The following is a 25,591-nucleotide window of genomic DNA, read 5'->3' as shown; positions in this document are numbered from 1 at the left end:
TAATGTACCTATAAATATTCTCTCAATATGTGCTGACTACAGCTATAGCGAGTTGACGTTCCACATTTATGAATATGAATAATGGCATGACCGATCCAGTGAGATCTAGGCATCAGTTTTGATGCTCTACCATGAAAGTCGATCAGAGGGCTCAATCAGTTCTCTGGCGACCTGTCTGGGCAATTAAAATGGGTGGGATCTCTTGATAGCGGGAAGACAGACATATTAGTTCATGTCGGGCATATGACTTCTTCGGTTATTATCGAATACCTGGGAGATAACCAGTTGCAGAACAGCAGGGTGATCAACTCAAAGCTTGAGAAACCAGTCAGGCCCATGTGAGAAATCTATCAACAATAGGTACCTGGGGAAGATTGCGGTTTTATCTTGGTCGCGACTTCAACCGGTTTCGGCCATCTTCCTAATAGCTAATGATTGCTTGTGCCTTTTCTTATAGGAAGTTTATAAGCGGTCTATGGATCTCGAGACCAGCATGGACAACAAGTCATCAAAGGCCCACAATCTCACCGCCATAGCTTGGTCCTGCTGTTGCATAGCCAGAGGTCAGTTCATTTCCAAGGACGTCGCAGGACTCATGGACGAATATCTATTCTCAAGGGTGCCCCTGGCCGTGTAGTGTTCTACATACGTAGTACGTACCATCAACAGCGACATTTATCTCAATATCCCCCTTCCCCCAGGTTGGATTAGAACGCGGTTATCAATAGATTGCGTAGCACTTATTTTGCCAAGCACTCAATGTACTATATCTCAGCTCTGATATCTTGATGGATACCCCTTAGCTGGCGGGTCCTTTGCCGTCTGAAGGCCACCAATCGTAGTAACTCGAGGCCAAGCTGGAGATCGGGTATAGGGCGCGATAGGGGTTAGCTCACTGTGCCTGCATCCATACTATTGCCCGTCCACAAAGCGCCCAACACAACCTTGAATCGACATGTGCCTAATCTTGATCATAGCAAGCACTTCGGGGTTTGTAGTTATCTGCTATCTTTCCTTTTTCTCTCCTTGGTGACAGGGGACAAAAATTACCGCTTTACTACCACGATAACCCCCAGCTCTCAAGTCTTGGTGTGGTCCTCGAGAGTCGACTTTGTGATATCATTGCTTGGACCCAGGAAATTTGACTTTGCACGCGCTCGGTATATGATTTGTCGCGTGCGAAATGAGAAGGTGGCTTGGCCACACATAGAAAGCAAGACACGCACGGCGAATGACCGTCCAAGGTGTCCCCCGCATTTCGCTTCCGGGCAGAGCAGAACGAGCAAATGACAAAAAAGAGATACATAAACCTATCCCCATCTCTGATCCGGCCTTGGCCCGCTTCTTCAATGACATAGTCGTCCCGTACTGCGATGCAACCCTCAGCTCGATCAGTGATTAGCCATTCCTACCCCCTCCCACCCCCTGGGTTGGCATCCGCCCAGGGGTGCATGTGATGATCGCCCGCCTGAGTATCTTCGTGTTGGCTCAGGTGGGAGCTTTCTTGTCCCATTGCAGGAAATGATGCTGGTCGCGTTGGCAGGCTGTCCGTTCAAATGCCCTGTTTTGGAGGTCCCCAAGCCTGGCTATTGGCGGCCTGATTCCTGCTGCGCGGCCTAGCTCTCTGATGGGATAGCAGCGGTCTGGTGAGAATGGGCATGGCCTGGTGTATGTAGCACAAGCGAGAGTCACCCAAGGAAGGGGCCACACTTGCGATGCATATACTATGTAAGGATATCTTCGCTGCCAGAAGATTAAGCCCATATGACAAACCCCAACCCGCCAACGTTGCACTCAACGGAGAGGGGAAAGCAAATTCGAGCCTTGTCAAGATTCCGTCTGGCTCGTGCAAATCCTACTCTTCCTGGGCAGACGTTGCCTGGAATAAAAAGCTTGACTTGACCTCCCACTGTCGATCCTCGCCGTGCAACTTCACCTAGCCTAATTGATCCCTCACCTGACACGTGAGTGACCTTGAGCGCAATGGCGTCGCGATACTCGCAACTCAACAGCAGCCCAAGGGCTCCGAGGCGATCGCTGTTCATTGCCATTTCGGCAATCTCCTTGTTCATACTGGCAGTATTTGCTGCTTCCAACTTCAACGGCCCCGTCAGATCCAAGTCTTTCAAAATTCCAGAGAATAATCTTCACGAGTCCCTACTCGCCAAGACGCGCGCGACGGGAACAGGAGACAAGTATCTGCTGGGCGTTGGCAAGGCCGACATCACTGGACCTGCTGTCGAGATCAATTTTGCAGGCTATGCCGATACCGCTCAGACAGGTACCGGTATCCGCCAACGCATCTACTCACGGGCTTTCATCATTGGCGATGTGAACAACCCAGACGACCGCTTCGTCTATATTATCCTTGACACCCAGTCTGGTGACACGGCAATCCGATATGGCGTCTTGGAAGGCGTGGCTGCTCTTGGCTCGGAATACTCTGTTTATGGCCAGTCCAATATCGCGCTGACGGGGACGCACTCCCACTCTGGTCCCGGAGCCTGGTTCAACTATCTGCTCCCGCAGATCACCAGTCTGGGATACGATGAGCAGAGTTACCAAGCCATTGTTGATGGAACTGTTCTTTCCATTCAGCGTGCTCATGAGTCTCTCGAAGAGGTATGCCTCGGTCTCTGAAGATGGGGGGAAATAAATTCATGCTGACAAGTCTTACAGGGTTATCTCGATTTTGGTCAGTACACTGTGCTTGGTATCTGACAGACACAAAACGGACTGCTGTATCTAACATATCTATAGGTACTGTTGACATTGATGACGGTAATCTCAGCCGAAGCTTGTACGCCTACATGGCCAACCCAGAGACTGAGAGGGCTCAGTATTCCGACACAGTCGATAAGACGATGACCGTCCTCAAATTCCAGCGTGCCTCTGATAGCAAGAACATTGGTATTCTGACCTGGTTCCCCGTGCATGGTACCTCCATGCTGGGAAACAACACTCACGTGTCTGGAGACAACAAGGGCGTCGCGGCCGTCATGTTTGAGAAGAACATCGCCAGTGACGACAGCGCTGCTGATGACTTTGTGGCTGGCTTCTCGCAGGCCAATGTTGGAGATACTACACCAAATGTCTTGGGTGCTTGGTAAGCATCAGCATACTGTCAACTCTAGTTGGAAATTGGCTAACATGAACAATTTCAGGTGTGACGATGGATCAGGACAGCAATGTAGCTACGAAAACAGCACTTGTGCCGACGGAAAATCGCAGTCTTGTCATGGTCGAGGTCCCCTTTTCCAGAATGTCGATCTAGGCGTCACAAGCTGCTATGACATGGGACGTCGCCAATATGCAGGAGCCCAGTCGGTTTACGTATGAGAGCCTAATTTCCAAACTCGTGCTCTTGCTGACCCATGTTCTTCAGGATTCCTTCTCTTCTTCTGGCACACCCGTTGTAGGAACTTCTGTCAAGTCGTTCCACTTTTACCAAAACATGTCGTACTACCAGTTTCCCCTCGACAATGGCACTGTCGTCCAGAGCTGCCCGGCCGCTCTGGGGTATTCATTTGCTGCAGGAACTTCTGACTGGCCTGGAGCCTTTGACTTTACCCAAGGGGACTCGGGCAGCCCGAGCGCAAACCCCATCTGGGCGATCGTGAGCGGTCTACTGAAGGAGCCTTCTCCAGCGCAGAAGGCTTGTCAGGGCCAGAAGCCGGTTCTGCTGGATGTGGGCGAGCTCGACACGCCTTATGCCTGGAGCCCGAACATTGTTGATGTACAGCTTCTCCGCGTCGGTCAGTTCGTCATCATCGTCAGCCCGAGCGAGGCCACCACCATGGCGGGTAGGCGCTGGAGAAACGCCGTCAAGGAGGCTGCTGCCGACATCATCACGGACACGGAGCCTGTTGTGGTGCTTGGAGGCCCGGCCAACACATATGCTCACTACGTAGCCACAACCGAAGAATACAACATCCAACGGTACGAAGGCGCATCGACTCTCTACGGCCCATATGAGCTCAACGCCTACATCAACCTCACCGTCAGCAACATCCAGTACTTGGCCCCATCGGCCACTTCTTCTCCGCCCCCGGGACCCTCGCCGCCTGACAACCGGGACAACTCGCTGAGCTTCATCACGGGCGTCGTCTTTGACGCGGCGCCAATCGGTTCCTCCTTTGGCGACGTGACGGGCCAGCCGGCTGCCTCGTACGCGCGGGGCGCCGTTGTCAACGCGACCTTTGTGGGCGCCAACCCGCGCAACAACCTGCGGCTCGAGGGCACGTACGCAGCAGTCGAGCGGCTGGACAATGGTGATACTTGGACCCAGGTCCGCGACGACAGTGACTGGTCCCTCGTCTACACCTGGACTCGGACCAACACCATACTCGCCTACAGCGACGTCACCATCAGCTGGGAGACGGAGACTGATGCCGACGCCGGCACATACCGCATCAAGTACTATGGCGACTGGAAGAACCTCATCGGGGGAGGGATCACGGCGTTCGAGGGCGCGAGCGACACTTTCACGCTGACTTGAGCCACTTGTTGTCTCATTTATATGTACGAGTCTTGACCTGCGGATAAAGGTCTGACGGGTCTGATCCCGGTAAACTCTCAGGAATTGTATATATCGTAGTATGAATGTCAATGTCTTTTGTTCCATTCACCCTACACTCTTCCCATTCGGTGTTTTTGAGTGTATCTTGGAGTGTGGCGCTCAAGGACTGAAGTTTTCACGTTGCCGACGGCGCCGGAGCGACATCCCTGCTATGTAAAAGGAAACTGTCGGTCTCTTCAAGATGTTGGAGCGCACTTTCATGCTATCTCAAGTAGTCTTGAATGAAATGGGATCCTGGTGAGTAGCACCTTAGGAATCCAATTCAGAACTTCCGGCCTGTCCCCACCCGAGAGCCACCCGGAGCCCCTCGCAATCCCAGAGCTCCACGGCCGAATCCCTGCCGCTTCCATATTCGAAACGCAGCGACGTCTTTCATTGGCGGAACGACCTAGGAATATGTCCATTGCAGCAATGTAGAACAGACATGACTGACGTGTTGCTTCGCACCTTTTCTGGCCCCTTACCAATCAACGTTTACTAAAGTTGCGCAACCGAATATAGATTGGTATATAGTCACTGCCGCCGCCGCCTCTACCAAGAAGCTCAATATGTTGGTACTCTTCTTTAAATTTCGCAGAACCACTGGTGGTTACATCTTCAAATATTAGTCTTTCTTTTCTCGGCCGTTCCAAATTATTCTGCAATGGTGCAGCTCAACAAGCAGCTGGCCCTGGCGGCAGCCTTCGGTCTTGCCTGCGCGGCTGAAACGAAATACATGGTCGTTTTCGGTGATTCGTATTCGTCTACTGGCTTCTGGATAACCTCGGGGTATCCGTCCGCAAGCAATCCCATGGGAAATGGCGGCTCGACGACGTCGGGCGGCCTCAACTGGGCGGGCATGGTAACAGAGGAGTACAACACGACATTGCTGCTTACGTACGACTTTGCCGTCTACGGTGCAACTGTCGACACATCTCTGGTTCGTGGCTCAACGCCCGATGTCCAGGACCAAGTAGGGTACTTTGATCAGTACCTGGCTGATAAACCCGACTACGCGCCCTGGACGTCTGACGACCTGCTGGCGGCTGTGTGGATTGGCATCAATGACGTTGGCAACCCTTGGTGGGACGGAACGGCGTCGCCCATTGATTCCATCATGGACGAGTACTTTGACCTCTTGCAGGATCTGGCTGATAAGGGCGTCACTAATTTTGCGCTCTTGACCGTTCCGCCATTCAACAACGCACCAAGCTTCCTCTATTCGAGCGAATCCTCCCTGGCGAACCTGGTATCCAACATCACTGCATACAATGATGCTCTCGAAGCTCGCCTGGAGACATTCAAAACTGCCAACAGCGCCATCACGGCCCAGGTAATCGCCACCGAGGCTTCCTTTGAGGCCGTCTTGAGCGACCCTACCGCATACGGCGCTACCGACGCTACGTGTTCCAACACTGACGGCACGACTTGTGTTTGGTATGACGGGTACCACGCTGGGCAGGCTATTCACCGTCTCGTCGCTCAAGCATTCGTGGAAGCTTTGACGGGAACGTTTTTCTAAAATAACAGATTGCCTTCATGTTTCATTGTACATACTTCTGGCACTCGCTTGTGTTCGAGCGTCTCGTAAATATCAATATATCGTCTCGTTATCATTCGCAATATTTCCAATGACCCAATATGTTTGTTGCACACGCTCTTTGCACCCGACGAAAGCTTGGAAGGGCTGGAGAATTCGCGTGACAAGCTGAATGCTGTGCAGAGGGTAGTCGAAGCCCAGTCATTCGGTCGGGGCATTTGGTAGAAGCAAGCAGCTGCGAAGCTAATGTTTTGTCACATTCAAGATCATCACACATTAAATGCCTTGCGGGTCCAAAGGGCCACTTGATTCGGATCGGTGGATGAACATTGGTGCATTCGATTTGAGAATCGAGTGTTGGCTCGTCTGGTATGGGATATGAAGACACTGAAAGCCAATTCGTCAGGTGCCTCCATCTGCCTTGGAAAGGGGAAACGGTTCTCCGTAGCATCAAGCCTTCTGAAAGCCAGGGGCGAAAAAAATATTATTCGAGATTTTTCTTTTTGTTAATAATTCGAACTCGTGGCTTTCAGGTTTGAAGAGGTTATCTTTGACTTTCTACCATTCGACCACTGCGTCCTTTGATTGCCCGAAGGCGAGGATAGGCTGTTTATTCAACCTCATATGCTTGGGAGCACATGCCGCATCTCCTTGGCTGAGCAACCACGCGTATGCTGGGGGTGGGGGAGGTCCGACTTATCCTGGTTACCGTAGCGCTTGTCCCAGTGACATCCTCAAGACCTCACTGCACCTTGCAACGCGCATTGGCACGTTGCAGCGGACGTGTCGAACTGGTTGAACATGACATCGATCCAGATTATTGCGCAGGAAATGGTGCCCGGTGTTGATTGAAAGTCGCGAACTCTGCTTTGGCACGCGCACAGACGTACAAGGCCAGGCTTGTCGTAGAGGATCAAACTGCTTCTGGCGGACCAAGAGGCCCCCGGGCGGAAAAGGGAAGGAGGGGAGGCGCGAGGGGAGTTGAACGCTTCAGTCCTTTACCTGCCTGACATTGAGATTGATTCGCTTGTTCTGCATCCAGCCTTTCCAATCCTCGTATTTTCCATCCTCGGCAGGCCACTCAGCCAAGAATTCAGGACACGTTCCTTTCAGAACCTTAGGAACACCGTGCCATGCGTAACGAGACTCCTCGCTCATGTAGATGGCATCGCCAGACTTGAGGCGGAGCAAAAGATAAGGCTTCTCTGACTTGTCGTCGTCAACCGACTTTGAAGTGCGTTCGGCATAGTCGTTGGGTGCAATCATGAACAAGGCATCGCAGCCAATGCTCAGACTGACCAAGCCCTTGTTTGCTTCCTCGCTGACATCTCGATGCATCATCATGGTGTCTCCAGTTTTGTAAAAGTTGACAATGGCCGCTTGGGCCAAAGTCTGGGGAAACAGCGTCTGGAGACAATTGGCGATGTCTGACGGGAATTCCGGAGGCTTTCCGTCCGGATAGACACGGTTGGTCCAGTCATATTGGCCGCCCAGAGTGACCCAGCTAAGTTTCTTCTCCAGGACCTGCTTGATGGATAACGGTTTGTGCACGTTGGGATCCTTGGGAGTGAAGGCGATGGGCGAATCTGGCGAGAGGGAGAAGAAGGAGGCATCACTCGCTTCATCGCCTTCTATGTATGGCAGATCATAATGAAGATGCAGGTTTGTTTTATGCGCGGGATTGCTGAGATCTCGGTGAGCCATGCGGGAGAGTAAAGCCTTCTGGGTACTTGGTGGAACCAGGGAAGGCACAATAAGTAGGCCTGAGCGAAGTGTCAGTGATCTAATGTCCTCTTCATCTGCAGTCGAGTTTGAAATGATCTGAGGAAGAGAGAATACCTGGAAGTAGTGGATGAAAATATACGGGAGCATCCCGCTTGACTTGACTGGAATCCCAGTCGGAACCCTCAATATGTTCAAAAGCAGTAACGAGGTCCTCGGCTTTGATGGCGCCACACTGTCTAAATTCAGCAGCCTTTGAGGGAATATGAATATCATCGATATCTGGATGATTCACGAAAACGCTGTGGTCAGACCGGTAGTAAGATTTCCAGGTGGCTCTCAGCTCATCTGATGGCTGCTCATGAGCGTCCAAGTCGTGCAGATTGGCGACCATTTTTCCTGCGTTTCGATTTACCGCGATTCAATTCCCTCTGTCAAGTTTCTGCCGGGCGCACAAGTGGAAAGTGATTTAATGCAATGTATAAAAGTTGACCTCGACAACTATCCCAGGTATAGCAAAAAGATCTAGAAAATCAAGGCAAAGCAAAAAAGCCCATACATTAATGAAAAGAGATCAGCCAACCAAATGGCGGGGTAAATTTATTCGTTATCGGCGATAAGCTTTGCTTGCATTGGACCCTGCGCCCTGTAAAACCTCGCCAACTCCCTTGGGTAAAGCTGGATCGCATCGCTGAATCAATGCAGGTGCTGACTTTTGTTAGACGCGGTAGGTACATCAAGGTACGTATATTTCCAATCACACACTGCACTCACTGCACTACAAAACACCCCGAGCCCCGGCCAGCCAGCAACCAGGTACCATATGTGGGGTTGACAGGGAGCCATCCAAGCCACGTCTTTGTCGCGACAAAGATTGTTTACTGCCAAACAAACTTGACAACGGACCAGGCCCAGTGAGAGATTAGTAGGACAGCAGAAGGTGATGACTTGCCTGGATGTCATGACCTACATTCCACGAGAACAACAAACCAATGAATTCAAAATACACTACCGGTTTAGGTAGCTTCCCAGACGCGACTCTCTACACGTTTTATTAGGTAGTACTATGCAGACAGAAGACGGACCGGATACAATGGATCGTAGGCGCCTTTGACCCTGCATTTACGCAGCGAGAAAAATACATTACAACATAATAAACATAACACTGTACAAAACAAAACAACCCACGCCCAGAGGACCACATACTATTCCCACTTTATTGCTCTGCCGCTCAGATAGACGTCTCTCGGCGAACCATTGACAGACATTACTTTCCTCCTGACCATCGACTTGAACTCGACCAACGACGTTCAATCCATGGCGGTATCCCTTCTCTAGTCCCGAGTCTGACATCACCCGCACGACAAGAGTCTTCTTCTTCCTCTTCTCTTCTTCTTCTTCGTCCCTCACCGCGTCTTTTTACCCGCTGCCGCCAAGGGTTGGGTTTCTTTGCTTTCACGATCCTTCCTTCGTCGACCCCGGTAACTTTTTTTTTTTTCAACGTGCGTGCCCCTCGTTGCCCGATTCCCACTTCCTCTCAACTCGACCGGAACCACCAGAGCAGACGTCCACCCCACCCTTTCATCCGGTTTTGTTCCCAGTCCCGTCAGTCAGGGTCCACGATCATCTACTACTACTAGTAGTTCACGCCAGGCTTCTGGAATCGTCGCCCCGGCTTGACTTGCTGCAGTAGCATTCAAATCCCCCCGTCCATCGCGCCCATCATTAATTATTACGATTGACCATGGATAACTACCAGAAGCTGGAGAAGATTGGTGAAGGTGAGCAGCATCAGGCTCGGAATCACGCCCGTCGCCTGCGGGTTTTAGCATGCCTACGATTTTCATTCTCGAGACCTTGTGCCATGTTACTGCAGTTATATGCCAACCGACTGTTGCTGCCGTCACTGACCTTCCGTTTTCTCTGCCTAGGTACCTACGGTGTCGTCTACAAGGCCCGAGACCTTGCCAACCATGGAAAGATTGTCGCTCTGAAGAAGATTCGCCTCGAGGCTGAGGACGAGGGTGTACCTAGCACGGCCATTCGAGAGATCTCTCTTCTAAAGGAGATGCGCGACCCCAACATTGTTCGCCTGCTTAACATTGTCCACGCCGACGGACACAAGCTGTACCTCGTCTTCGAATTCCTCGACCTCGACCTAAAGAAGTACATGGAGGCACTGCCCGTGGCCGACGGTGGCCGAGGCAAGGCCTTGCCCGAGGGCTCGGGCGAATCATTGGGCCGCCTGGGCTTGGGAGATGCTATGGTCAAGAAGTTCATGTGGCAACTCTGCTCCGGTATCCGATACTGCCACAGCCACCGTGTTCTACATCGTGACCTGAAGCCCCAGAACCTGCTGATCAACCGCGAGGGTAACCTCAAGCTCGCTGATTTCGGTCTTGCCCGCGCCTTTGGTGTTCCTCTGCGCACATACACCCACGAGGTCGTCACTTTGTGGTACCGTGCCCCTGAGATCCTGCTCGGTGGTCGCCAGTACTCCACTGGTGTCGACATGTGGTCTGTGGGAACCATTTTCGCAGAGATGTGCACCCGAAAGCCTCTATTCCCCGGCGACTCCGAGATTGACCAGATCTTCAAGACTTTCCGCCTCTTGGGAACCCCAACTGAGGAAGTCTGGCCCGGCGTCACCTCTTACCCGGACTTCAAGTCCACATTCCCCAAGTGGAACCGCGACTATTCACAAACGCTGTGCTCGAATTTGGACGAAGACGGCTTGGCCCTGCTTGAGCGCTGTCTCGAGTACGATCCAGCCGGCCGTATTTCCGCCAAGCAGGCCTGTAATCACCCCTACTTCGAAGGCTCTAGGCACGCCTACCCCAACGGTTATTGATCGGAGCATGTCCGGTAGATACAACCTGTGCCTTTTGCTCACAGCAACAAATTCAGCATCCTTTTGTGACTTTCAGGATACTGGACAGGAATGAAAACATAAGTTACGACGCTGCATATTGTCCGCTGCCACTACATATTTCGCGGTCCGGCTCTCCGTCGCCTTATTCTTTCTTTTTTTCACCACGAGCCTTGCTGCTCTGCCGTCTCCCGTCCCCTCCCCCATTGGGGGTCTCACGATGAACCTGTTCTCCTTGCGTAACGAAAATGGTCTTAGAAGGCGTTGGGGGAGGGGATATAATGGCATGTTTGACGAAGGGGAATCATGAAGGCATATTTATACGTGCGACAGGCAGGCAGGAAGGGGCCATTTTCCCCAATTACTGGCAAAGCACCAAGAAAGAGAATGAGATGAAACGTAAAATTGGCTAAACTTGTCTAAAGGAGTCAACACCATGGGCTATCGTGTTCATCAATGCCCCATTATTTGCAAAACAAACAAGAAAAAAGACTCAAGAGAATTAGTTCTGCATTCTGAGACGAGATGCCGAAACAGACAAATATCACAAGCTGGATTCTCTCCCCAAAATTCACCAATGATCAAAAGTCTTGTCATGCGTTGTGGTGTATTCTAGTATCATCTCAAGTAGAGGGGAAAAGAAAAGAAAACCGGGTTTCCCGCCCTTGAACGCGAGCCATATCGGGCGGTAAAAGCACTGAAATATATACATATATCCATACTGTCAGGTTGATGCCCCTTCCCCCCCAATGTACCTGTATAATCCAAGAGACAATGCGACTTTCTCGAAAATATGATCACCTACCCGAGACCTTGAAAGGAAGAATGTTTTCCCACCCGTCCTTAAACAATGCTGCCTGCCACGGTTATGCCCAAAAAAGAAGACGAAGAAAAAGGAAGAAATATCATTAAAAATGGGGTATATACAGCCAACAAACATTCCAATAATCCATGATTCAGTCATCTGCCCATCATATAAAAGCGTCAAACTTCCATGTCCCGGTCGGCCATGAAATTCTGTTGGGATAGCGTGAGATTTTCGCAAATTTCCGCGCTGCTATTGATAATATCCCAAGGTATCAAAAAGCACCAGGATCTCTCCTCTGTTCGCTCGGTTGGACTTGAGAGGCCGGAGCGATCTGCTCAGCCGGATCAGGTCTATGCTGTTCCCTGGAGTCGCCATGCCGTCGCTGCTGCTCCCTCTCCTCCTTGAGCTGATCCTCTGTCATCCTCATGAGATCGTCCTTTCGCCCGATTGAGGGCCAAGTGCGGTTGCCACTCTCAGCGGCCGTTTCGGCCTCGTCAAGCCAGGCCCTCCATTGCGGTGTCGAGGGCGCGGCACCCGAGCGTTCGACCCATGCGGTATGTTTTGTCTCGCGGATGCACCACCACAAGGTGCGAGTGAAGCTCTTGAAGCCTTCTCGAGGATCGTCTTTGTCCGTGATATCATGGGCATTCAAAGCATCCTTTGGTGTTATATCCTGGATATGGTACCTGCTCAAATCCCAAAAGTATTTCTTGGGAAGCAAGCCCATGACCCAATACATGCCGTTCAGACTAATATACGAGCCGCCAATAAATAGTTGCGAGTTCCACTTGCAGTTGCCGAGCAAGATGACGCTGACCATGAGCAGAAAGGTGCCGAAGCCCATGAGAACTTTGTACCACTGACCACCCACGCGATACTCGCATTCCTCAGTGCCGGCATATAGTTCGCGAGCAACATTTTCCGTGCATTTGATGAGCAAAAAGGCGCCCTCCCGGGTACGAATCACCACATCGCCCTTGGGAACCTTGTTCGTGTGACTCCTCCTCATAAGAAGGGGCCGCCACCACGAGGCGGCGCCGGTGATGGAACTCGCGACTGAAATCAAGGCCACTGCCAAAATGGCTGTGCCATCACGATAATGAGCAGCAAATCCAATTATAGCAAAGGTGAGACACATGGAGAAGATGCTGAGAATGTGCACAGGCGACCAAAGCGCAGCCGGCACAGCAGGGCGTTTGGCATTGTTGGCCAAGGTTGGGTTCGCAATGAAACCAGTCATCCGCTGCTTGACCGTCTGTCGTCGTATGATGCCCGGATTGGGGGGTGCCTGAGACTCGACATCTGCTCTGTCATAGCTTGTCGTCGTTGCTGCACCAAAGTCTCCGTTTGATTCACTGCTTGGGCCGCGGGGAAGCCTCCGCATCGCGAAGTCGGACTTGGACGTGTTTGTCCTTCTACCAAAGAACCTGCCGATTCCACGACTGCCTGCCTTCGGCATCTCTATATCGCCGGCTTCATTCTCGTCATTGTGGGTGATTTTCAAAACCTTGAATCCGAATGGGGCGAATTCATCCAGCGGGTGTATAATATTGGCAAAGAACCCTACCGAGTCCAAGGTGACGCCGCTGTAAACACCAGTGATTTTGGCTGCCGTCTCGGGCATTCGAGCGGGCCGTGTCCCCTTCAGCAAAGCTTGTGGAGCAGGAATGATGCGAGGTAAGAGGCACAGCATGCTGGCAGTAATGGCCTGGGCATGATCTGCGATTGAAGACTCGCCAATGACGGCGAGCAACGTCACGACATCCAGACGCCAGCCCAAGGGACCCTCATCGGAAGAGAACCAAAACTCACGGGCCGGAACAGGACCGTTTTCGTCGGACATCTGGGTGTCTGCCGTTGGCCTTGCCCCCGCCGTCGAACTGGTTTAGGTTTCTAAGGACTGTGGGAGAGAAGGTGGATGCATGCGTTGGTCAGTTTCTCTGCCGTGCTGTTGGCTCTCTACTAAGCTTTGACTGTGCTACGATGGCTGCCCCTCTTCACTATGAACAGTATGCAGAGGTAATCGATTAGGTTTGAACGCTCGCTGTGCTGGGTCGAGTCAATTCGAGAGAGCAAAGTGGCGGGCGGCGGTGGCAGTTGGGATAAGGTAACAATGGGCCTTTGGAACAGAACAAGAGCCCGGCTAGAGCGGCAGAAATAGTCTTATAAAACAACAATAATATTGTAGAGGAGTAATTGGCAGAAGAAATCAGTTCAGAAAGAGCAACAGAAACAATAATGAGCTCAGAAGGATTTTCGAGTCAACACGCTGAAGGCAGTTTTATCTTGGTTACATGGCTGGGGGAAAGCAAGATGCAGGACCCCTGGTATATCCTTTTCGCTGCTAGGGTTTAGCTGCCGCCGACTCCAGCGCTAGAGTAGCTTTGGGGCGGGGCCTGAGAGCCGCTAGAAACCTCGATTAGGTCAGGGTCGATCGCTGAGCTCCGCAAAATCCAGCCAGCCCCAGAGTTTGTTCTGCCATCAGCCGCTGGGCTTTGGGCACATCCATGGTAAGGATCATTGCTGTTGCGCCCGCGAGTACACGCGTTGGCTGCTGCTTCTTCCATGTTGGTTGGCACTTTAGGTGATCCCTACGTAGCGGCCTCTTTGTTCTGCCGTAGTAGGACGGAAACGTGCAGTTGCCAAGGGCGGCTCAGACATGCTCTTGTTTCTGAGTCGCGCAAAACTGAGATTCTGACTGGCAAGGGTGGCTCACTGTTGGCTGCAACACTCACAAGGCTGTCTGGGTACCGATACGTATGCTTTGGGGGGCAGTGCTTGAACGCATCTTTCAGGTTTGTAGGCAGATCGCTTTTCGCCTCTAGATCTGCCCATGGGCTTTGGTCGGGCGAAGCATTTATGAATCGATCAAAGAGGTAACCCCTAGTAGGATTGCTCCGGGCATTATTTGCATGGCTGGGCGGCAATTTAGAGAAGAGGTGAAATAATTCAAAAGCACAGAACATTTAGATGCATGAAACGAATATATCTATTCTTCAATATATTAAAAGCGAGTGTTTCCCATGACACCCATGACTGAGTAGGTTACCTGAACACCGGGCGCCACCCCAAGTCCGGTCACAAATCGTCGACTGAATCAGTCTCTGGCCATCTAAGAGGTATCTTCGCGGAGGAAAAAAAGGGAAGCAAGTAATAGCCCAAACGCCTTCACAGCAGTCTTCAGCTTCAATGAAGCAGCAGCAGAAGCAGCACTCTGTTGCTGGATTTGAATATGCGTTCGATGCACCCGGCATTTGCCAGGAAATCCTCGCTTCAAACTCTACAGTTTCGCTGCCTTTGCTTTCCATGCCTCTATCTGCTTTAGAAAATTCGAGTGGTCGAGGTCATACTGTGACTTCTCGGCCTTCAAGCGCTCCTGCAGGGCCTCATCGCTCTCTCCATTCTTCCTAGATGTGGAAGGCTTGGCCGGGGGTGCTACGATCGGTTCGACATGGTCAAATGAATCTATAATCCACTCGACAAACTGAGCCCATAGTTTTGTCCACACCTCTTCTAGTTTGGATCGTTCAGCAGAATCCAAACTGGCGTGTTTGATGCTCCATTCAATGAGTTGACGCCAGCCGTGGAGAGTCATTGCCTTGCTTCCAACCATGACCTCATAGAAATCGTGGGACAGGGTAGACCTGTATCAATCATGAGTATGTATGAGGAGAAGGACCGGTGAATATGGTTCTACTTACTTGAAGAGCGTTCCATTATCGCTGCTGAGTGTGCAGTGAACGTCGTTTGCCAGAAGCTCGTACATCGCATGACCATTCATTCTTGGCGTCAACCCAAGCACCTGATTAGAAATAGGACACAACTCGAGACATATGTCCCTCTTCTTGAATTCCGAAATCAGGTAGGGCTTGCGGGCCAATGCAAAGCCGTGGCCGATTCTCTTGGAGTCTAGCAAGAGGGCGTCTAGCAGGTTGTCGTCCGTATCGCCGCCCAACTCGAGGGTTTCGCCGCAGTGGAAGAGGAACGGGATGTTGACCTTTTGCTCTCTGCACTTTCGCTTGAACTCCAAGAACTCCGGTATAAAGGCCTTGAGCGGCTTTCCTTGGGCTTCTTCGCCCACCAAATCGAAACCGGCAATGTAATCTCTAAATTCGCCCGTCTTGAATGAAAGGCACTCGTTGAGACTGGCCTCCACCTTGTCGGCAGAGAAAGAACGAGGTGTGCAATAAATGACCTTTAAGCCGCATACTGTCGTACTCGGTCTCTGTTGCTTAAACTTTTGGAAAATCTCGACAATCTTCTTCATGGTTTCCCGATTATCTAACTGCTTGCTGCCATCGTCCGTGTATATCTGGTTAGTCATCATAAAGTTTGGCCTGATCTCAGCGTACTGGATCCTGTCGCGCTCAAACTCCTCGAGGCAGCTCCAGGTATACTTGACAAAAGCAGTCTCGTAATTGAAGAGACCCTTCATCATCCTTGTGCGCCCATTAAACTTTTCCCACGCCCTGTGTGAGGATTAGCCAGTGCGTCATGAATCATTAGCGGTGAGGCAACCTACCCTTCAGCAGTCTGTAGAGAATTGTGAGCTTCCTGATCATCAAATACAAGCTTGCTGATTAGCCAGTCTTTCCACGTCATGGCTCCGGCGCCCTTGTCGCTCTGCGAATGTCCTGCTCCTGACACGCCTAGACCCCTAGAGAGGGTTTCTGGGAGAACAGAGCCTTTCTTCCGTCGCTGGTCCCATTGCTCTCTAAAAGTTCGATACTTCATCCATGACAGACGTTGATTTCTCTCATCTGTCAACTGGACAAAGTTGGAAGAGAACAAATTGTGTGTATCCGAGCTAGACCGGCTGGAAAGTTCCCGAGGCCCAATATTTCTAAGTTTGGTCCTGTCGGCTGCGACGACATCTTCCGACTTCATGAGAAACTGGATTTCACAGGTATTGAAGTTGTCCACACTGTCCAGAGGTTTGTCGCTGGATATGTACATTTGCTCCATACCTTGGGCAATGTCCAGTAGAACATGGGGCAAAAGCGTAGAGTTAAAGTGAATGTGTAAGTGCGCCCCCTTGGGCATACGAGTCGTAACCTTGAACAAGACAGTCTCGTTGAGTATATCCCAGTTGGTCAGGAAGTGGTCGCCTGCCCATCGACGATGTTTCTGGCCGCGGTAGCCCGTGAGCGGCTCGGCCTGTGAGTAGAATGCGACATCATCATTGTGCCTTACAATATCGAGCAAGTTCTTGGCCTTGCGCTCGGCATCATCGGCATTCTCGGTAAGGGCATGATCAAAGGCTAGCTGCTGACCACGTCTTTTGATCTCTGCGCGATCGCGAAAGTATTCCGGCTCAAGTTCCTCAGAGGTTGGTTTGCTTTGCTCCGGCTGCTGGTCCAGTTGTTGTTGTTGTTGTTGTTGTTGTCGTCGTCGTTGCGCATGCTTGGCATCCAATGTTTCCTTCTTCTCGTAGAACAGAGGGTTTTGCGCATCGAGTCCATCTAGCTTTGTGCTGACCTGTTTATCATAGCGGCCCAGCACTAGCGCTTCTTCCGGCGCTGAAGCACCCATCCTGGGCCCTCGGCGTTGAGGGATGAGTTTCTTGTGTAGTTTTGGTGATGGTGGATCCAGTTGTTTCTCATGCGGAGGTTCCCGGTAATGATCGTTATCAACAAGTTTGCTACACGACGCCCCCATGAGTGCATGCGGCGGGCGAGAGATGAGGCTCCCTCCCGAGAACAAAGAGGGTCTTTTGGGTTTCCTTAAGTAGAGGGAGTGGATTCTGGGATGTATTCCCCGTAAGTTGGTAGGCACAGGGCTAGCTACCGAGCTACGTGCTCTAGTGTAGGATCTGATGACTGCTGCTCGTGGCAGGCGGTGGATTTTGTTGTTTCAATAGACAGCCCTGAGGAACAGAACAGACCAACCAGCAATATATGCCCTCTCCTGTCGCAACAGGAAAGATGGTGATGCAATGATATATGATTGCAGATGAGCTATCTAAAGCGACTATCTTCAGAAAACGGTAACAGCCGATTCGCGCGCGCGAGCGATGCGATGAAATGAACGGGGAAACAACGCCTGAAGCAGTTGGTGGTTGTTGTTGTTGGTGATGAGAGGTCGCATTCCAGCGACTGACTGACTCCCTTTAGGCAAGATCGGTAAGGTGGGTAGGTGGAGTAGTAAGAGATGGAAGCGGGCACGTTTCTTTGTCCTTGTTCTCTGTCGGGCGGGGACCTGACCAAGGCTGTGTTTCCACGCTATCGCTCTTTTCCCGCATGCGTGCGCGCGCCCTCTTAATGGTCAGAGAGAGCCCAGTCAGCCTATCCGGTTGTCCCAGCACTGTCTTTGTTTCTGGAAAAGAGGTCAAACATTGCAAGGGGGGAGGGGAGGAGGTCGGGTCGGGGGTGGGCGTGCCCAGCAGCAGGTGCTGACCATGTTGCTTCCACTTGCTACTAGGTATGTAGGTACTGGGGTAAGTCCCCCCCATGTCGGCTTTTAGTCGCCCATTGACGGTCGGTACGCGCCCAAATGCAATAGACATCACCCAGCCTCCCCGCTCAATGGCTTGCTTGCATGCACTTACCATGGTGGGAGCCTGGATGGATCTGCCATCATCTGGAATAACTCTCCAACACCCTAGATTATTAACCTATTGGATGCCTTGATGAGTACCTATGCAAGTATCCACTACATGGTTTGGTTATCATTGAGACTTGTATGATGCATTTGTGATAATCCTGCCTCGCAACCCCTTCCTCTATTGCATAGGGCGACACGCCGAAGGGAATTCAATCAATGCTTGCTGATTTCCCAAACATATGTCGCGTGACCTATCAATCCTCATTCGGTATCGTGCTGATGCATCACTTTGTTCTATTTTAGTGCTTTCTCTACTTGTTCCAAAGGATGGCTTCACTCGATTATCCCAAGTCACCATTTTCTACATTGATAGCCGAAAATACACACTAGCTAGTCTGACCATATCCGGAACATCTCGTCGAACCCGACAAAGGGTTTCGATTCTCACCCCGCCATCCGCACCTGTTTCCTCAGGTACAGACTCAAATCTGCCTTCTAGTCAAGAACTCGCGGGTGATCACCAGCTCCGGCACTGGAGGCAACCTCCTCCGATCAAGAACAAAAATTTATACAAGTGTTGGCTTAATCGTTTCATGAACCTGCAGCCACCAACCTGTGTCATGATATGTCAGTTTGCCTCATGGTCGAGCTGATGTGATATCACTTTGTCCAAATGAAATTGACAAAAGTCTACTCAAATTCACAGATAATGAACCCAGTAGAAGTCAAACTTTTCTGCTGTAACATTATATGCGCAATTCATCAATCTTACTAACCATCAGATTTTTTTTTTCTCCCAAATCAATTCGACTCCACATGATCGATTCGAATGTTCGAAAGCGATGGAGCAACTACGCACTACTTTTCCTCCTTAATTCTGGCTTCCGGCCAAACCGAAGCCAACATGCTGGGCAGCACTTCACTGCGGGTTCGCTGGCTGTTCGTGATATCAAGAGATTAGTTAGAGCCGGTGGCTTGGGAAATCTCCACTACCATGCTCCGAGAGTGACTGCTACGCCGGACCGGAAGGATGAGAGTGGCTATGCTTTCCCACGTCTCCACAGCCACAAGACGTGATTGCGAGCTCTTTCTTGATGTATAATTTACAAATGACATATTGCAATGTACGATATTAACAACAATATATAAAAACAGGGATTCAAAGATATAGCCCAAAGTCTCATCTTTGGATGAGCCAAATGCCTTACGGAATGCCCGAATATATAATATGTGATATTCAGAGCGGTTCACTGCTGGGATGCTGGGATGCTGGGATGCTGGGATGAGATTCTTCAACTCTTTTTTTATATTGCAAAAGACAATAAGCTTACACAAACAACAGATCTATGTGATCAGAAGAACATATAGCATGAAAAAAAAATAGTTCCGGGGAGCTCTATTATCTCACAAGCCAACGAATGAATAAACTTGCTGTCAATATCAGATTCTGAAGGACACTTTTTTTACAAGCTGACCGGTCAGTTGCCAATAATCAAACATGATACATGCAAGCATGTAAAATGATGATTGTTTCTGTATCCGGATAGTGTGACAATCTGGTAGACATTGAGCTCGATTTACTTCACAAAGCTATCTGCCCTAGAAGCTGAACCGACAGAGTGTCAATTCCTTGATCTGCATTAATTTTTCATTGCTTTGTATACTCTTGTCAAGATTAGCTCCAAATTAAGGGGAGGGGACGATCTAATCTAGTAAAATCTCGGTTTAACGGCTCCTCTCTCGTGCAAAGCCTCCTCTTAGTGTCTCGCCTAAATAACTACCCAGGGAGGACTGGGGCGCAGGCTTCAAGAAGTGGTCGGCCGGTTGGCTCAATGACGAGAGACGGGCTTCTCATCTGCACACAGAACGATAAATCTAAACTGATCACGAAGTAGGAGTCTAGGTAGGCAACAGCGATGATACAACATGGCAAACACTGCTGCTGCGCGTCGGGCAGGCAGGAATTCACTGGGAGTGTGCGGTCGAGGAACCTCATCCAGGGCCACTTGGGCTTTGGTCTGCGGCGCAGTGATTGCTATGCAAGATGTTGTTTCTTCCCCATGTGGCGGGACAATAGACTGGTTCCGGAGGGATATTTGTAAATACACACCGCCTTTTAGACAATGAATGGAATGGGAGAGCGCAGAAACGAATCTAAATGCACGGGTGCATGTAGCCATGAAATGAGCAGTCAATAATGATTGGGTTCGACTGTGAAGAGACATCTGAACCTTTAAGCGATGAGAGCAGACACATATCATGTAGCAGGTACGAACAAACACACACAAGAACTTTGGTCATGCATTGTTCTATGACCTGGTATACGCCTGGCGTCTCCATCTCTATTGCAGGCCTTGCTGGGTAAAAAGGTACAGCCAATTCTTGATAAACTTCGTAAAAGAAATCCCCAACATTGATTTCAAGAGCGCCCAAAAAGTATCGGAGAAATGGAAGCAGCGAAATAGTGAGTGGAGTCTGCCTCGCAAGATTGAGGCCTTTCAGCCTACTAGAATGGTCTCAAGTGTACTGCCACGCACCAAAGGCAGCATCGATCTCATGCTCGACAAGACCAACAGCCTGGACGCAATTAGTCTCATTGAACTGTGGTGTATTTGTGTACAGTCGATAGCTTGCGCCAGTTCCTTTCATGTAATCCTCAACGTTTGGGCAGAGGTAGACGCCGCCCAGATCAGTACCATTGGTGGCAAGAAAGTCCAGAACATGTGTTCTCGGACCACACTCGGATACCACGGTCTTGTTGAACCATCCGCCAGTGAGCGATCCCGGAGGCATGTAGGCCGAGTGGGCTTGGGTGAACTGGACTTGGCCGTGCGGAGCAATATAGATGTCTTGGCCCCCTGGGACCTCAACCTGTGGAAAGGAGACGGGCGTCAGCTTCATCAGAAATAGTCTTGGAAAAACTAGGGAAAAAGTTGCGCCTCCAACATACCGCCATAGCTGACATTCCTTGGTAAACAAGAGTTCCACGAGGAGCGGGACAAGCATCTCCAACTGGACAGTATGTGGCAGGCTCGGAGAGGCCGAGGTAGAAGCCACTACCAGCGGCATCGATGTCGGCACCATCTACCACCGTACCGGGTGCAAAAACGGTAAGTCTGTATGTTGTCGCTGAGACCAGAGAAACGAACAAGAGGAAAATAAGGTCAGTCATGTTGGCTGTTTCGGGGACAAGACGAGTGACGAGAGTTGTGGTTGCCAAAATCGCCAGTAACGAGCGTCTAGCGAACAAAACACCAAGAAAGAGGTCCAAGAAACCAAGCTTGTAGAGTGGTTGGGATGGTTGTTCGCAAAATGGCACTGGTGAGATAATGAACAGCTGTAAGCAAGTAACCAGAAGAAATCGTGAGTTTCAGTTGATGTCGCACGTCGTGCATCGTGACTTCTGTTCATGGCTAATTTAGCAGGCTCGTCTACCTACTCGGCGCACCTACCGTAAATTTCTTCTCATTCTCATCGTGTACCAACAAGTGAAACCATATTTAAGACGTGATTACCTCAACCTCGATTGATAGTTAGGCAAGTTCTTCCTGCCGTTGGTTGATTCGGTCTGCGTATAGGTACCAATCATACCGGAAAGCACATGGCAATGCATCTGGCAAGAACATGATTGAGACTTGGGTGACAGGATCTTTCTAGAACGTGTTTCTTTTTCTCTCTCACTCTCCTATGCGAACTAGGAGTTGGTACCTCCCTCACAAAATGGCAAGTCATGAGGACGATGCATCTTTCAAGGGCCAAACGCTCATGAGTCCACTCATTTCCGGACCGCAGAGGCACTTGCAGAGAAATAAGACAAGTTCACTTGTCCTACCAAGCACAATTCATGATACAGGGAAATCCCATTGACCTCGAAAGCGTGGAAGAAATTCTGCATCCAGGCACCTCGCCACCTCATTTCTAATTTGAGATCCGTCGTTGGAGTCTTCGCTCGAATCAAAGAGACACCACGGGCTGCATGAATGCTTTTGATTGAAAATGTCGTGAGTTTGCCTGGTAACCTCATTTCTTCATGAGAGAAGCAATATCATGCCGCATACTACCTACGCATGCATGCATCCACAGGGGGTCGGTTTGTCGAAATTGTCTCAGTTGCAATCAATCAATATTGCTTCACTGAACCTGTTTCGTACGCAAGGTCTTCCATCAAGATACTAGTCTCAAGAACAAAGGTGCTCGCTCAGCAGTCAGGTAAGCTATTGGTGGAAATGATTGAGCCACGAATCTGGGTACAGCATCGTCCGAGAAGGCGGGAGGCTGAACCTTGTGAAAGTCGGGCCCGTAGACCTCAGCCGGTGATGATGCACCTGACGAAGCCGCCGGAGCCCGGCCCCGGCGTGACCGATGATAAAAGCACGCGTCGAGATGCCTCTGTGCTCTGGCGACCATATCCACAGTTTCTACACCTGATAAATTCTTTTCTCTTTTCATTCAAAAGTCAACAGATGCCGTCTAAGAGCTTGGAGGTTCTCATTCTTTGGCCATGAAAAAAAAAAAAGGTGGGCGTCAATCGATAGCTCTTCTGGCGCGCGAGGCAATCATCATGTTGGCTGCACGTAACATGAGCATGAAGCGCATCTAAGCGCAAGGTCTGGACAGTCACACACTGGATATCCATGTGGCACCAGTAGCAGCTACATACCAATAAAGCTGCCTGCAGATATCCTTCGACCCTTTTCATCGACCCCAAGCTGGAGCCATGAGCTATACGAGCCTCGACTACAACACTGTCCTGCCTTGGCGGATTTTCCTCCAATAGATGGACTACTCCTTTCAGCACGCAAGCATAGGCACAATGATGAATTAGGTCAAGTTCATAATAGAAATGACCATCACCTGAGCCAGTGCCGGCTTGTGCAACCAGCGCCAGCAATCATTCACGTTTCGAGAAATGCGGAGTGCATGGTGAGGCCAGGGTCTCGAGGCTTGGCACGGCGGCCATGCGTCCGTCCGTGGTGGCCATTACCTGAAAGGCTTTCTTTGGCCCTCATTTCCCATGTAACATCACCCTGGGATAAGATATTCCTCGGCCTTCTCTCAGTGCCCGATTAGCCGTGCAGTTCAGGTAATAATTCTACAATATGTACTATACTAGGACCCCATGCTTGCGGCTTGCCCTTCGCGTGACTCTGGTGTGTCCAATAAGAGGCGTGGATGTATGCATTCTGCACACATGCATTACCCCTGAACTATATGAAAAGCAATGTTTCAAGATCGTCCAGATCTTGACTGCTACCATGTATTCAGGGAATTAGCCACGGAGAATTCTCTCGTTGTCTTTCTTGGTTGAGCCTCATCACGTAAAATCCAAGGCGAACCTCTTTCTCCAGCACTGCCCTAGCTGCGATGTCACCTCAAGCAGAAGGGGTCCAAGAAGCCTGTTCCTTCATCCAAGAATGCGATTCGAGGAATATTTCAAGTCCATGGGCCGTCGGCCTCTTCATGACAATGATTGGAGAACGACATCATGACTTCATTTTTTGCTCTTCCCAAACCCACTCGTGTCATCACAACAAGAAATGTATAAAAGGAATACGCACGACCGTAGAGTCGAAGAAAAGAGAGATCAGCATCATCAGATCGATCACAGAATCACTACACTCATTTTCCTCATAGTGAAACAGTAGTCTCAGACCCTCATTGTCTATCCTTCAAGATGAAGTTCCTTGCTGCCTTTGCCGCTCTGGCCGGCCTTGTCGCCGCTGTGCCAACCCCAACTGAGGACCAAGCTCTCGACGTTCGCGCCATCGAGAAGAGAGCAACCATCACCGACGCTGCTGATGTAGGCTATGCCACTCAAAACGGCGGTACCACTGGTGGAAAGGGCGGCACCACCACCACCGTCAGCACCCTCGCCCAGTTTACCGCTGCGGCCGGCTCATCGTCAGCATATGTGATTGTCGTGAGCGGAGCCATCTCTGGCGCCGCCAAGGTCAAGGTCACGTCGAACAAGAGCATTATTGGAAAGTCTGGATCTAGTAAGTCGTGCAGACGAATTACCAGCCCGATACACACACGAAATAAAGCCCTTTACTAATGTTGAGAATAGGCTTGACCGGTATTGGTCTGACCATCAACGGCCAGTCCAACGTCATTGTCCGCAACATGAAGATCTCCAAGGTCCTGGCCGACTACGGTGACGCCATCACCATCCAGGCCTCCAAGAACGTCTGGGTCGACCACGTCGACGTCTCGTCTGACCTGAACAACGGCAAGGACTACTACGACGGTCTGATTGATGTCACCCACGCCTCGGACTGGGTCACCATCTCCAACAGCTACATCCACGACCACTACAAGGCGTCCCTGGTCGGCCACTCGGACAGCAACGGCGACGAGGACACTGGCCACCTGACTGTCACCTACGCCAACAACTACTGGAAGAACGTCAACAGCCGTACCCCGTCTTTCCGATTCGGTACCGGCCACATCTTCAAGTGAGTGCCATTCATTTCTATTGAGTCGTATTTCGACCAGAGAAGAGGGGGAGGAAAGAAAAAAAAAGAATCGATAGCTGACATGTGAACAAATAGCAACTACTACCTCTCCCTCGGCGACAGCGGTATCAACACCCGCATGGGTGCCCAACTCCTGGTCGAGAGCAGCGTCTTTGAGTCGAGCGCCACAAAGGCCATCTTCAGCGACGACAGCGACGAGATTGGCTACGCCGTCGTCAGCGACGTCAGCCTGGGCGGCTCCACCAACACGGCCTCGACCGGCACCCTCAAGTCGGTCCCTTACTCGTACAGCAAGCTTGGCTCCGGCAGCGTCAAGGCATCCGTTACCGCCTCGGCCGGCCAGACCCTTTCTTTCTAGAGAGAGAGAGAGAGAGAGAGAGAGAGACATGTCTGCCCCCTTGAGATCATGGGGCTGCTGAGTAGCTCGGCGAGATTGTAGTAGTAATTGAATGCCGAATAGTTAAGGAAGTTGAAGTTGGATGGAGGAGGTGGAGGATCTGTGATCGATTTTGATGCGGCTCATTAGGGCTCCTACACTCATTTGATCCCTTCAATTCGTATGTACATAGTTCAGCGGGAGATAGTCTATAGCCTCATTGCTGTATATATGGCATATCTTTGCAACAGCCGCATTTGTGTCGATGACTACAGTGGATAAACTCTTTTGTCATTTTCAATTCCTGTGTGAGCAATTGGTTATGTTAAAAAAAAAAAAGGTAAAATTGCACACTTGCTAGTCCACCATGCGTACAAATCGATGGGAACCAAGAAGGCGGCCCGAGCCTATAAACGCTCATGCAACGTCATGCCGAGTATTGACGCAATGAACTAGGATACCCATCCGGTGCAGCCTTATCATAGCAGAACCTGCCGCTGCCAATACAGGACTTCTCTTCGGTAAGAGTGGCGATTCCGATACGCGCCGTGTTGGTTGGGCCTGCATTTAGGTCATGACGTGCCTGTATTTTGTTGGCTGAGATTTGTGGATGGACAATTAGAGTGTATCGCTGCATTGTGGATATGGGAGAGCACTTTGCTTTCTTTTTTGTAGGTGGCCTCATCGGGGTAATGTTGC

At 50.6% G+C, this 25,591-nt stretch overlaps 8 protein-coding genes across 8 annotated transcripts; 4 read left to right on the top strand and 4 right to left on the bottom strand.

Annotated features, from left to right (window-relative positions):
• Positions 1-1,983: 1,983 nt before the first annotated feature.
• On the top strand, positions 1,984-4,498 carry PFICI_10252 (uncharacterized protein; the record flags this gene model as incomplete). The annotated part of the gene is made up of 5 exons (XM_007838833.1): positions 1,984-2,622; positions 2,680-2,695; positions 2,761-3,106; positions 3,165-3,333; positions 3,386-4,498. 5 exons carry the CDS (start codon positions 1,984-1,986, stop codon positions 4,496-4,498), a joined length of 2,283 nt encoding a protein of 760 aa, XP_007837024.1.
• A 724-nt stretch (positions 4,499-5,222) lies between these two features.
• Positions 5,223-6,080, top strand: PFICI_10251 (uncharacterized protein; the record flags this gene model as incomplete). The annotated part of the gene is made up of 1 exon (XM_007838832.1): positions 5,223-6,080. One exon carries the CDS (start codon positions 5,223-5,225, stop codon positions 6,078-6,080), a length of 858 nt encoding a protein of 285 aa, XP_007837023.1.
• A 1,008-nt stretch (positions 6,081-7,088) lies between these two features.
• On the bottom strand, positions 7,089-8,214 carry PFICI_10250 (uncharacterized protein; the record flags this gene model as incomplete). The annotated part of the gene is made up of 2 exons (XM_007838831.1): positions 7,089-7,861; positions 7,938-8,214. 2 exons carry the CDS (start codon positions 8,212-8,214, stop codon positions 7,089-7,091), a joined length of 1,050 nt encoding a protein of 349 aa, XP_007837022.1.
• A 1,350-nt stretch (positions 8,215-9,564) lies between these two features.
• On the top strand, positions 9,565-10,671 carry PFICI_10249 (Cyclin-dependent kinase 1; the record flags this gene model as incomplete). The annotated part of the gene is made up of 2 exons (XM_007838830.1): positions 9,565-9,601; positions 9,752-10,671. 2 exons carry the CDS (start codon positions 9,565-9,567, stop codon positions 10,669-10,671), a joined length of 957 nt encoding a protein of 318 aa, XP_007837021.1.
• A 1,097-nt stretch (positions 10,672-11,768) lies between these two features.
• On the bottom strand, positions 11,769-13,340 carry PFICI_10248 (uncharacterized protein; the record flags this gene model as incomplete). Its single annotated transcript, XM_007838829.1, has 1 exon — positions 11,769-13,340. The coding sequence occupies one exon, from the start codon at positions 13,338-13,340 to the stop codon at positions 11,769-11,771; it is 1,572 nt and encodes a 523-aa protein (XP_007837020.1).
• A 1,437-nt stretch (positions 13,341-14,777) lies between these two features.
• Positions 14,778-17,029, bottom strand: PFICI_10247 (uncharacterized protein; the record flags this gene model as incomplete). Its single annotated transcript, XM_007838828.1, has 3 exons — positions 14,778-15,141; positions 15,199-15,966; positions 16,020-17,029. 3 exons carry the CDS (start codon positions 17,027-17,029, stop codon positions 14,778-14,780), a joined length of 2,142 nt encoding a protein of 713 aa, XP_007837019.1.
• A 3,528-nt stretch (positions 17,030-20,557) lies between these two features.
• PFICI_10246 (uncharacterized protein) lies at positions 20,558-21,212 on the bottom strand (the record flags this gene model as incomplete). Its single annotated transcript, XM_007838827.1, has 2 exons — positions 20,558-20,911; positions 20,991-21,212. The coding sequence occupies 2 exons, from the start codon at positions 21,210-21,212 to the stop codon at positions 20,558-20,560; spliced, it is 576 nt and encodes a 191-aa protein (XP_007837018.1).
• A 2,502-nt stretch (positions 21,213-23,714) lies between these two features.
• Positions 23,715-24,874, top strand: PFICI_10245 (Pectate lyase B; the record flags this gene model as incomplete). Its single annotated transcript, XM_007838826.1, has 3 exons — positions 23,715-24,036; positions 24,108-24,495; positions 24,592-24,874. The coding sequence occupies 3 exons, from the start codon at positions 23,715-23,717 to the stop codon at positions 24,872-24,874; spliced, it is 993 nt and encodes a 330-aa protein (XP_007837017.1).
• Between the last annotated feature and the right edge of the window lie 717 nt (positions 24,875-25,591).

The sequence above is a fragment of the Pestalotiopsis fici genome (assembly GCF_000516985.1).
Source record: "Pestalotiopsis fici W106-1 unplaced genomic scaffold PFICI_Scf_7, whole genome shotgun sequence".
NCBI lineage: Eukaryota > Fungi > Ascomycota > Sordariomycetes > Amphisphaeriales > Sporocadaceae > Pestalotiopsis > Pestalotiopsis fici.
The sequence above is the reverse complement of the archived record's forward strand: the minus strand, read 5'-3'. Positions and strand labels throughout refer to the sequence as shown.